The 13,444-nt window shown below is 39.4% G+C and overlaps 1 protein-coding gene across 3 annotated transcripts in view; it reads right to left on the bottom strand.

Annotated features, from left to right (window-relative positions):
- Positions 1 to 13,444, bottom strand: part of LOC132822357 (receptor-type tyrosine-protein phosphatase gamma-like) — a 695,764-nt gene that overhangs the window by 14,722 nt on the left and 667,598 nt on the right. For all 3 annotated transcript variants that reach the window (XM_060835658.1, XM_060835659.1, XM_060835660.1), the window contains one exon: positions 12,003 to 12,131. In XM_060835658.1, coding sequence (XP_060691641.1) covers positions 12,003 to 12,131 — 129 coding nt within the window. The remainder of the gene's footprint in view (positions 1 to 12,002; positions 12,132 to 13,444) is intronic.

The raw sequence follows: 13,444 nt of genomic DNA, 5'->3' as shown, positions 1-13,444 counted from the left end.
TTAGCACCGCTGCCTCACAGCGCCTGAGACCCGGGTTCAATTCCTGACTCAGGCGACTGACTGTGCGGAGTTTGCACGTTCTCCCCGTGTCTGCGTGGGTTTCCTCCGGGTGCTCCTGTTTCCTCCCACAGTCCAAAGATGTGCGGGTCAGGTGAATTAGGCCCGTTGTGTTAGGTAAGGGGTAAATGTAGGGGTATGGGTGGGTTGCGCTTCGGCGGGTCGGTGTGGACTTGTTGGGCCGAAGGGCCTGTTTCCACACTGTAAGTAATCTAATCTAAAAACTTTCGAAAGCTGATTGGAGGCAGATGTTCGCAGGTGAAGGGACGGCTGGAAAACGGGAAGCCTTCAGAAATAACAAGAATTCAGAGAAAATATATTCCTGTCAGGGTGAAAGGGAAAGCTGGATGACTAAAGAAATTGAGGGTTTGGTTAAAAAAAAGGAAGCATATGTCAGGTATAGACAGGATAGATCGGTGAATCCTTAGAAGAGTATAAAGAGAGTAAAATCAAGAGGGCAAAATGGGGACATGAGATAGCTTTGGCAAATAGAATTAAAGAGAATCCAAAGGGTTTTTACAAATATATTAAGGACAAAAGGGTAACTAGGGAGAGAATAGGGCCCCTCGAAGATCAGCAAGGCGGCCTTTGTATGGAGCCACAGAAAATGGGGGAGATACTAAATGAATATTTTGCATCAGTATTCACTGTGGAAAAGGATATGGAAGATATAGACTGTAGGGAAATAGATGGTGACATCCTGCAAAATGTGCAGATTATAGAGGAGGAAGTGCTGGATGTCTTGAAACAGTTAAAGGTGGATAATTCCCCAGGACCTGATCAGGTATACCCGAGAACTCAGTGGGAAGCTAGAGAATTGATTGCTGGGCCTCTTGCTGAGATATTTGTATCATCAATAGTCACAGGTGAGGTGCCAGAAGACTGGAGGTTGGCAAATGTGCTGCCACTGTTTAAGAAGGGTGGTAAGGACAAGCCAGGGAACTATAGACCAGTGAGCCTGACCTCGTTGTAGGAAGGAATCCTGAGGGACAAGATGTACATGTATTTGGAAAGGCATGGACTGATTAGGGATAGTCAACATGGCTTTGTGCGTGGGAAATCATGTCTCACAAACTTGATTGAGTTTTTTGAAGAAGTAACAAAGAAGATTGAGGGCAGTAGATGTGATCTATATGGACTTCAGTAAGGCGTTCGACAAGGTTCCCCATGGGAGACTGATTAGCAAGGTTAGATGTCATGGAATACAGGGAGAACTCGCCATTTGGATACAGAACTGGCTCAAAGGTAGAAGACAGAGGAGGGTTGTTTTTTCACACTGGAGGCCTGTGACCAGTGGAGTGCCACAAGGATCGGTGCTGCTGGATCCTCTACATTTTGTCATTTACATAAATGATTTGGAAGCGAGCATAAGAGGTACAGTTAGTAAGTTTGCAAATAAGTAACTCATCTTTACAAACACAAAACGTGTTGAAGGAAAATGTTAGTCATAAAAAAAATTACTGAAGTATCTTTTTTAAAACTCACAGAAACAACCATTCAAGTGCATCCAGAATAATCTATTTTTATCCCACTTAAGTCACACATGATATCCCAAACTTGCACCCCACACCCTTCAATTAAAATGATCAATTCTACCCCTGAAGCTGGAAAAATCATAGATTTCCCTGACTGCAGAAAGTGGCCATTCAGCCCATCAAGTCTGCACCAACCCACCAAAGAACATCCCACCCTGTCCCCATAAACCCACATTTACCATGGCTGATCCACCTAGCCTGCAGTCTACAGGGCAATTTAACACGGCCAATCCACCTAACCCATACATCTTTGAACTGTGGGAGGAAACCCACACAGACATAGGAGAACATGCATACTCCACACACAGTCAGTCAAGACTGGAATTGAACTCAGGTCCCTGATGCTGTGAAGCAATAATGTTAACAACTGAGCCACTGTATCACGCAAGGTCTCTTACTGGGATTCACAGCAAAACACCATTTCTCTTTCTGGCTTATTGCCACTCTTATCCACTCACCACTATTCCTGAATTTCACAGTGCAACAACAAAAAACTGTCTACATTCTCTCTCTCTGTCTCTCTCTCTGATGAGATATCATCTGTTCTCTACGCTCCGAGGTGGCTAGAGTTCAGACATTATCATTCCCAGCCTCCTGCATCCAGCTTCCTGCACTGAGCTGGCATTCTCATTCCAAGCTCACCCAATCTGAGATGAAATCACCACCAAAAATTAAATATACTTAAACAGGACTATAAATCTGATGAGTCAAGACACATGCTTCATTTCCATGTCATTTAATTTTTCATTCTGAAATTCATTAAACAGCAGGCGAGAGATTAAATACTTAAAATGACAGATGACAGATCATCCTTTAAAGAAAACAACAGAGAGAAAGAAATTTTTCTTGATTTTGCAAAATGGGACATAGCTATCTTGCAAAGTTTTCTTTCTTTGCCTGTTTTATTTGTTGAAGATTGGGACCAACTATTAACCAGGTGAACCAAATTTAATTTCAGTTCCATCAGATCAGAAAAAGATGGTTTGTATAAGTTTCCCAACTTGTGCAAATGAAAATTGAGAATTTAAAGACTGGTTTCTGGAGTTTGAGATATGAACTTCTTCAAAGGTCAGAGCCAGAAGATGACATTTGGCACACTTGCCTTGTTTGTCATAACATTGAGTAGAGGAGTTGGGATGTTATGCTGTGACTGGACAGGATATTGATGAGGCCACTTTTGGAATACTGCATACAATCCTAGTTGACCTTCTATTGGAAGAATGTTATTAAACTTGAGAGGGTGCAGAAAAGATTTACAAGGATGTTGCAGGGACTGGAGAGTTTGAGCTATAGAGAGAGGCTGGATAGGCTCGGGCTTTTTTTTCCTCGAGCATCAAAAGCTGAGGGTGACTTCATAGAGGCTTATAAAATCATGAGGTCCATGGATAGCCAAGGTCTTTTCTATTGGGTGTTGGAGTCCAAAAGTATGTGATCAAGCTGCTGCTTTAACCAGGGTATGGTGTCCTTGGGGTTTTTTTAAGAAACGTCATAAATGACACAGATTCTGAAAAGTCAGAAGTGTAGGGCTTTAGGGCTAAGTTGATAATAGGGCTAAGTTGATAATAGGGCTAAGCCTTCAGGCAGAAAAAAACACTTGTACAATGAAAGGGTCCACTTCTCCCAGCTCAACTTTTCTCTCGTTTGGTTTGGTTTTAGCAGGTAGTGTGAACAAAGGTAGCAGGACCCAAAGAAGCAGGTCCAGACTGGTACTGTCTCCATCTGACTTCTATCCTGTAAGAACTTGTGTTTGATTTTACCTTTTGTGCCAGGTGGTGTTTATGGGAAATATTGCAAGTATTTGGAACAGCATCATTAAGTTGGAATGATCTGTTGGGTTTTCGAAGAGGTTAAATTATTCTGTATTCTGTTTTCGGTTGCTTGTGTTTCATTCACTAATCTTGTAAATAAATTCTGTTTTGTTTAAAACTAAGTGGTTTGACCAGCTGATTCTCTCCTGGAATATCCACTTTACACTAGCTGAAAACAACTAGCAAAGTTAGGGTCTAAGCTACCTTCTTGAAATGTTTTGAGGGGTTCTGGCCTGGTCCATAACAACTAGAAGGCATAGGTTTACAGTGAGAGAGGAAAGATTTAAAAAGTATCTGAGGGGTAACCTTTTCACACAAAGGGTTGTGCGTGTTTGGAACGGGCTGCCAGAGGAAATGGTGGAGGTGGCTACAATTACAGCATTTAAAAGGCACCTGGATGGGTACATGAATAGCAAGGGTTTAGAGAGATATGGGCCAAATGATGGGAAATGGGACGAGGTCAGATCAACCTGATAGAGTATATGATCTGGCTATTGTTCTAAGAAAGGAGAGGTACAGGGCAGTTAACATACTGTTGACTGATTTACAGGCCATGAAATGAAGCAATATTTTGTCATATTTAAATTCTACGATCCATGCTGACAAGTGTCTCACAATGTTGCAGCTGCTGTGTTACTGCACAAGGGTGATAATTGCGGATTTACTCGCAAGATCATCCATACTGGCCCTAATATTGGCTTGTCAAACCAGGATCAGTTGGAAATTCTCATCTTGGAGCTAAAAGTTTGTGGATCCAGTAATTCAATCTGCAGTACAGATTCTCATTCGGTCAAAGTCACATCTGTTTGTTTCAGCAATCCAGAATGAAACGATAAACCAAGACCTTGTTTTCTTTAAAAGATGGATCTTATTTGCCACTGTCTGAAAGTGAAGCCTTTTTATGTTCGTTCCTCAAAGAAGTAAAATGTCGTGATTGGGACCAGGTTGAATTAATTAACTATGAGGTTCTTGATTGGAGTTGTTATCCTGGGCCAATCAGGAAAGCCTTGGCTTACCAATATAACCAGGAGATTAGAATGTCCTCTGTTGAGGACTGACTTGGGGCTGGCTGACCACAGCCAGTGTACTGTGCACCAGTTAAAAAAGATGACTTGGTGATGGGACCTGGCCTTCGTGTCGTCATTTCAGTGTGTACGCTGTGCTTTTGTGTGTAAGTCCTGTGTGTAGGCTGAAAGCGCTGTGTGCAGACCCTGCTCTGAAATGCCTAAGCAGGAAATGCAAGTAAACTGCATTCATCTAGTGATGCAATTGTAAATAATATTGTAATTCCTTGTATTTTGTGAAAAGAATTATGATTTTACAAGAGAAAGGGAAAAAACGCATATGAGCAGGAATTTCATCAATTTGAAGGATGGACTCCATGCTGGCTGGGTATAGCCACTGTATTGTGCATTGATACAATAACAGATGACTTTGTGACGGAAAAACAATGTATGACCAGGAGATTAGAACCTTCTCAGTTGAGGATTGACTCCGAGCTGGCTGGCCACAGTCAGTGTTCTGTGCACAAATAAATAGTGATGGGACCCAGCCTCTGCGCAGTTATTTCACAAAGCGACTCATTTGATTATTTATGGGGCATGTGTGTGGTGGTTGCTATGTTTTCCAATTTTAATAGCAATCACCTGACTTAAACATGATGCTCTTTAAAACATTGCAATATAAAAGGCACTCAAGTAATATTACTATGATATATTGTTGTGGGAAGATTCCACATAAAGGCCAAGCACGTCTTACAGTCAGAAGAGAAAGGACTCATGCTGGTGGTCACCAAGACATGTTTCCAAAGAATTCCCAGCTGGGAATTCTAAATGGTACCTGCAGAGAAGGCTGCTGGCCGAGTCGATTGACTAAGGCAAGAGAAACCGATAAATATCTATCCACTGAATTACTGTAAATTAATTGTTCTAGCCTGCTACAGCCCCAGTCCTACTGTAGTGTTCCTCAAATCAATAACATGAATTTCAAGTTCAAGGCTAACAGGAATAGCACGAGCCTCGATAAGTACATGGTTGTAGTAAAATCTCATTTTGTTTTAAACAGAAATGAGTTGGGGCAGTTTTTCTATTTTGCCAATTACCTCTGTCTTTGAAGATGGCTGGAGATAATGTTTCACCTCAGTTTGATTGTCTGTTTGTCTATCAACAATAGATCTCAGAAACTGGAGGATGAAGTCCAAAGATGATTGGGATACAGATGAAGTATGGCCCAAGGAAGAAATAATTAGTTTTGGGGAACATTCAGATCCAATTCTTAGATTTTTTAAAACATCTGTTAACATTAAGAGAGAGCAAATTCACCTTTTGGTTTTGAACATTGTATGTTGTTTTATTTAGAATTATTGATTGGTTTGGAATGTTGTGGATTATTGTGGCTGCTGTGATTCAATTTGTTACAGATATCAAAATATCCTCAGTAACATAGAAACTCACAGCAATTTTTTCACATTTGTAGTTAGGGTATCAACCAGATAGGGAAAAGCCTCAAGTAATCTGGATAATTGTAATAGCACTGAATTACCAGAATATGTCAGTTGTACACAGTACTGTTTTTTGTTTTTTTTTGTTAGGACTATCATCAGAAAACAATAAGCATTTGCAGGAAAAGATGTCTGATTTACTTCCATGGGATACTCTGATTCAAAGACTTTGTAACTCATTCAGATTAATCAGGAGGAATAAGCAGTTTGACTGCTACATTTGATAAGAACTTCATAACCTGATACCTTCCCAGGATCTTTCTATCCCCTGTGACGTTTTTAATACTCAATCAAATCTCTTGATTTATATTCTGTTTCATGTGGTCTTGATTCAATGCCTCAGTGTTTGTTGAATTATCTCCACAATCTCAGCAAGATGAAAGCCCATATGTCTGCATGTAAAGAAATCAAATGTACAGAAGAAAATGGAACTAATTGCAGTACCTTACAGCACGGTAGGACGATCACATATCACAGAGAACAATTTCAGAATTTGTTCACAGGCCAAGCTGTAGGGACTGTATTTTACAATCATCTGGATTATTTACATGAACCAGCCAAATCAGGATGTTTGTCAAGTTGCAATCAGTATTTCATCAATTAATGCATGATTCGTTTCACAATGTGGAAGGGGTTTCAGCTGAGGTATTCATTACCGTATCATTTATATTTTTACATATATTTCTGAACTTGGCATTGACCAATTTTGCTCCATTGTCAGTCAGAAACTTTGATCTTGCAACAAATAAAATCCTGTGCCATTCTTCCTTGATCTAATCTATAACAACCATACTGGAGTGACTGTATCCCTGTACAAAGACCAAATCTGAACATCAGATCTACAAAATGCAGACTGAAAATGTTTGTCTTTGAACCATTCCTTTATATTCATTGCAGGTACCTAATTCATGCCAATGGGAGACTTATAATAGGTTGTGATAGAATTTCTGATACAGATTTTAAAATTCTGTCTAATCTTTTAGAGTCATAGAGATGTACAGCATGGAAACAGACCCTTCAGTCCAACCCGTCCATGCCGACCAGATATCCCAACCCAATCTAGTCCCACCTGCCAGTATCCAGCCCATATCCCTCCAAACCCTTCCTATTCATATACCATCCACATGCCTCTTAAATGTTGCAATTGTACCAACCTCCACTACATCCTCTGGCAGATTATTCCATACACGTACCACCCTCTGTGCGTGAAAAAGTTGCCCTTTAGATCACTTTTACATCTTTCCCCTCTCACCCTAAACTATGCCCTCTAGTTCTGAACTCCCTGACCCCAGGGAAAAGACTTTGACTATTTATCCTATCCATGCCCCTCATAATTTTGTAAACCTCTATAAGGTCACCCCTCAGCCTCCGATGCTCCAGGGAAATCAGCCCAGCCTGTTCAGCCTCTCCCTGTAGCTCAGATCCTCCAACCCTGGCAACATCCTAGTAAATCTTTTCTGAACCCTTTCAAGTTTCACAACATCTTTCCGATAAGGAGACGGCTAGAATTGCACGCAATATTCCAACAGTGGCCTAACCAATGTCCCGTGCAGCTGCAACATGACCTCCCAACTTCTGTACTCAATACTCTGACCAATAAAGGAAAGCATACCAAATGCCTCCTTCACTATCCTATCTACCTGCGACTCCACTTTCAAGGAGCTTGGTCAGAGTATTGAGTACAGGAGTTGGGAGGTCATGTTGCGGCTGAACTCTAGCCACCTCGGAGTGTAGAGAACAGATGCTATCTCATCAGAAAGAAAGAGAGAGAGAGAGAATGTAGACAGTTTTTTGTTGTTGCACTGTGAAATTCAGGAATAGTGGTGAGTGGATAAGAGTGGCGATAAGCCAGAAAGAGAAATGGTGTTTTGCTGTGAATCCCAGTAAGAGACCTTGGGTGATACAGTGGCTCAGTTGTTAACATTATTGCTTCACAGCATCAGGGACCTGAGTTCAATTCCAGTCTTGACTGACTGTGTGTGGAGTATGCATATTCTCCTATGTCTGTGTGGGTTTCCTCCCACAGTTCAAAGATGTATGGGTTAGGTGGATTGGCCGTGTTAAATTGCCCTGTGGACTGCAGGCTAGGTGGATCAGCCATGGTAAATGTGGGTTTATGGGGACAGGGTGGGATGTTCTTTGGTGGGTTGGTGCAAACTTGATGGGCTGAATGGCCACTTTCTGCAGTCAGGAAAATCTATGATTTTTCCAGCTTCAGGGGTAGAATTGATCATTTTAATTGAAGGGTGTGGGGTACAAGTTTGGTATATCATGTGTGACTTAAGTGGGATAAAAATAGATTATTCTGGATGCACTTGAATGGTTGTTTCTGTGAGTTTTAAAAAAGATACTTCAGTAATTTTTTTTATGACTAACATTTTCCTTCAACATGTTTTGTGTTTGTAAAGATGAGTTACTTATTTTTTGTCTCGAGTTTTTTTATTGCTTATGTTTTGATTCGATGGTAATCATTCTATAACTTAGGTGATCTTGACATTTGACACAGTGACTGTATGTCATTACCTTTTGTACCATGCTCTATTTTTAGTATGTAATAACCAAATAATCCACATCACTGCCCTCCACACCAAGATTTATTTTGATAAGGTCATTAATGGCCTGGTCTATGGGACTGACCACTGCCTGGGGTTATGCAGTTGCCTGATCTTCAAAACTGCTCTCTGAATAAGACCATAAGACGTAGGAGCAGAAATTGGGCCATTCAGCCCATTGAGTCTGCATCACCATTCAATCGTTTCTGATTAGTTTCTCAACCCCATTCTCCCACTTTCTCCCCGTAATCCTTGATCCCCTTGATACACAAGAAACTATCTATCTATCTCAGTCTTAAATACTCAATGATCTGCCTCCAAAGCCTTCTGTGGCAATGGATTCCATGGATCCAACACTCTCTGCCTGAAGAAGTTTCTCCTTATCTCTGTTCTAAAAGGTCTTCTCTTTACTGTAAGGCTATGCCCTCAGCTCCTAATCTCTCCTGCCAATGGAAACATCTTCCCAATATCTAATGTGTCCAGGCCATTCAATATTCTGTATGCTTCAATTAGATCCCCCCCAATTCTCCTAAACTCCATCAAGTATAAACCAAGAATCCTCAAATGTTCCTCATGTTAAGCTTTTCATTCCTGGGACCATTCTTGTGAGCCTCCTCTGAAGACGCTCCGGGGCAGTACATTCTTCCTGAGATATGGGGCTGAAACTGCGCAGAATACTCCAAATGTGGTCTGACTAGAGCCTTAGAGCCTCGGATGTACATCTCTGCTTTTATATTCAGGTCCTCTTAAAATAAATGCCATCGTTGCATTTGCCTTCCTAACTACTGACTCAACCTGCAAGTTTACCTTGAGAGAATCCTGGACTAGATCTCCCAAGACTCTTTGCACTTCAGACTTCTGAATTTTCTCCCCATTTAGAAAATAGCCTACACCTCTATTCTTCCTACTAAGGTGCATGACCTCACACTTCCCCATGTTGTAGTCTAGCTGCCATTTCTTTGTCCACTCTCCGAACCTGTCCAAATCCTTCTGCAGCTTCCCTGGCCCCTCAATGCTACCTGTCCCTCTACCAATCTTTGTATCAGAGACACAATGTCAGAGATCGGGGGTATTTCTTCCCTCTGGTTTCTACAGCTGCAGAGCCATGACAGCAATTTGTTCACCACATTGTGCTCTCAAATTAAGTCTAGAAAGAGCACCACAGACAAAATCTTTGAACTAGGGGAGGTGCAGGTGAAAGCCTTGCCAGTAACTCCTCTGAGGAGAACGCGGTTTCCTCCTCAGAGGTAGGGATGAAGATTAATGTCTCTAACACTGGTCTTTTCTTAGCAGGGGTTTGATATGTGCTGTTAGTGCTTGCTTAAGAGAAGGAATTTGTTATGTAAGACGAGTCGAATCTTGTGCAGGTTAAGAATGAGATAGACTGAAGAGAATGGGGGAGCAGTGACACACAGACAATAAAATTAAGTTGGCCAAGTTCCCATGGAAGTTTCCCCAACCCACACAAGTAATCATGCTTTTCTTGGGCCAAATCTGTGACCTCTTCTGCATGTGGCATGAGGAGGAGCCTTATGTCTGCTGCCACTTTGCCAGTGTTGGCAGATCAGAACGATGAATCTCACGAAAAAAAAATTTTGCCTAAAAATAGGAAACTTCAATCCCAAGACTTTTTCAAACCAGGCATTTATACCACTTGTCAACATCAGGTTTTAATCTTTCAAAATACCTTCAGTGTTATTGCATGACAAAATCTGCGTAAAAATTCTCCGGTTCATTTTCTTTTGCCCAAGTACATCAGAAAGCCATTGCAAAATCTGGTCCCCAACACTCAAGAGGACACTTCAGAAAGTTAGAATAAGAAGTTTGCATGCCAGCAGCATTGACTGTTACTTTTAAGTTTGACATCTTTTTGGCAGCTATTCTGAGACTCAGCTAGTGAGTAATTGCCTTGTTTAGGATTGAGATGGCCATTAACTTCATGAATAATATTAAGAATGAACTTTGCCTCTAAATAAGTGAAGATTTGACAGTTGTTTAATCAAGCACAGCAAGTATAATGCATGAAATAGCAAGTCAGATTTATAAAAGAAAAGAAGACAGTCCATGTTAAGAAAAGGTCAAGTTCAATTTGTGATTATAAATAGTACAAGTCAAGCATTATAGTTGAAATACTTCTTGGTGCAATAAGTCTGCTCTTTATATTTACAGTAAGAGATATTTATATAACATTTATAAGATAAATATAACATTCCATAAATACACTGTTTCCATTCCTATAAATGCACATGCTTTCTTAGATTACTTTATTTGTTACGCTAACCTTTTATTGATATTGGGCTCGAAATTGATTGAAACATGGGCATGCCATTCAGTCCCTTGAGTCTCATCAATTGCAGTCCAGTGGAAAAGTGTCTTAAAATAGGGCTTAGGCTCTTAATTAGCAAGGGTCCTAATGCTCATTCACAGCTAATGCAGGAAGTGCCTCTGGAACACTGAGGAAATATTTCTGATGTTGATTCAGGCAAGAGTCACCCCATTTAACAGGATTAAATAGTTTTGTTCAGAATGCAGTGATACTTAGTAATCTGCCAGTGCTGAGTTTTCTTCAGAGCAAAAACAAATGATCCAGCAATAATATTTTTCAAAGTTTTGTGCTCCATCATTGGACACTGTTAAAGGTAAACATAATAAATGACATGGCAAACCAGTCAGGTAGAGGAGCACTGACAATTAGATCAGACAGTGACAGAAATTCACTCTGCTTAGCTCTTAACTTGAGTGGGCAAGTGCTAATCAGAACAGCGAGTACCACAGAAGAGGGAAATAGAGTGGAGAATCAGTGATCTCACAAAAAGCATTGTGAATTTTAGTTCCTACACTATTTGTTGCCAATTAAATTTACACTTCAATTTTTTTTCCTTAAAGTTGTTTTTTTAATGCAATTGCTCTTCACCACATTTATCCTCTTAGCTATTTGGTGCACCTGGCTTTATTTGCATTGTAAAATAAATGGATTGTATAGTCATTGCTGCGAATACTATCTGTAACAGTGAAACAAAAATGTATTTTCTTAAGAATAAGACTTCAATCATCTGAATATATTTGTCTTCAGAATTTAAAGATTGATGATACTGGTATTTTTCTAAACGTTGACAGATTATGGCTCAGATTAGTGAGTCACAAAATAGGTATATAGTTTATTCCTTTTGCGTTCACCTTTACTAAGAATGGTGAAGACACCAATAGCTGATTTGAGTTTATCAATACAAAGTATGTTCTGATTTTAAAAGGAAGTTGAGCATCACCAATAAAAACTAAACTATGCATTCTGAAACGAATTAGAATAACATGTTAGCCATGCAAAGAGGCACAAACTGTAAGATTTGAATATTCATTTTTTTTACTAGTGAAAAATTCAAATACCTGAAGTTACTAGATACTTCTAATATCAAAATCTATTACAAACAGCATTTTCAAAGTGAATCAGCCATACCTGATTATTATTTTAAAATAAAACATTCAGAATACGAATTTCAACATAAATAAAATAGCTGAAATAATTAGATTATAACAAATTTTGGATACTCACTAGTCCGTGGTTATCTGGTAACATGACAATAATCTGTGCATTATGGTCCCAAATCATTCGCCAAAAGTCCTTTGTGGTGTGAGGCAAGGGGTGCTGGGTAATAATAAATTCATTACTTCTGTAATAGCCCTGTAAAAATTAAGAAAACACTTTAATCAGTGTTGTCTATGTGATGATTAGTAGCACAGTGAAAAATGAGAAAATTAAACATTGCACATTCCTCCAAGCTCTTCTGAGAAATCAGAGCATCTCTCGGTTCTATTTAACATTTTCTAACAATTATTTTTGCTCTAACATTAAGAAAATCACAATGCCCAGACAACATTTGTATACTGTATTCATGGAAGAGGTCATTCAACCTAGAATGCCTTTGCTGGCTTTTTGTAAGAGCTAAATAGTCACACTCTCTTATTTTTGCCCCAGAGTTCTGCAGATTTCTCCTTTTCAAGTGCCTATCAAATTCCTCTTTCAAAGTTAATAATCAATGTATAGAGTAAAAACTGAGTCAGTGAAAGGAAATTATATATACAAAGAAAATAACCAGCAAGTTTGTAAATCCTTTCATGTTTTCAAGACAACATTGAGCATTTCATGACCAATTAAATACTTTTGAATTACAGTCACTAGTGCAATGATAAAAATGCAGCAACCAATTGGCACTCAGCCAAATTGTACAAACTGAGGTAAATTCCCTAAAAGTATTTCAATCATATTGATTGAGGGATAAATCAAATAATAATAGAATCTTATACTTCAGAAGCAAGCCATTTGGCCTGTTGTACTTTGCCAGCTCTTAAAAGGAGCTGTCCAGTTAATCCCATCTTTTTCTCTGTAACCTTGCAAATTAGTCCTCTTCAAGTGCATGTCCAATGACTTTAGAAAAATCCCATAGAATCTGCTGCCACCACTGTTTCATGCAGTACATTCCAGACATTACAGATGTAATGAAAAAATGTATTTTCATTTCCCCATTGTATTGATTTGCTGATTATTTTAAACCTACCACTTCTGGTTCCCAACACAATTGCCAAAGGTAACAGTTTCATCCTTGTTCTGTTAAAACCCTCCATAGTCTTGCATATCTCTACGTTTTCTCCTAACCATCTTTATTTTGAGAAGAAATACATTTCAGTTTCCAATTTCTCCATAGTAATGCTCTTCTTCAGATAATTCTTCTCTGTAACCCCTCTTGAAATTTTTCTTAAATGATGGCGCTCAGCATTATACAAAATGAAAACAGAAATTGCTTGAGAAACTCTGAGGAGAAATGCTGCCAGACCTGCTGAGTTTCTCAAGCAATTTCTATTTTTGTTTCAGATTTCTAGCATCTGTAGTTTCTTTGTTTTATCAGACAAAATAATCCAGCTAAAGCCTAATTGGTGATTTGTGAACCATAACCATGGCTTGTTGTTTTAATTCAATGCCCCTATTTATAGACATAA

The sequence above is a fragment of the Hemiscyllium ocellatum genome, chromosome 14 (assembly GCF_020745735.1).
Source record: "Hemiscyllium ocellatum isolate sHemOce1 chromosome 14, sHemOce1.pat.X.cur, whole genome shotgun sequence".
NCBI classification, from domain to species: Eukaryota; Metazoa; Chordata; class Chondrichthyes; order Orectolobiformes; family Hemiscylliidae; genus Hemiscyllium; species Hemiscyllium ocellatum.
The sequence above is the reverse complement of the archived record's forward strand: the minus strand, read 5'-3'. Positions and strand labels throughout refer to the sequence as shown.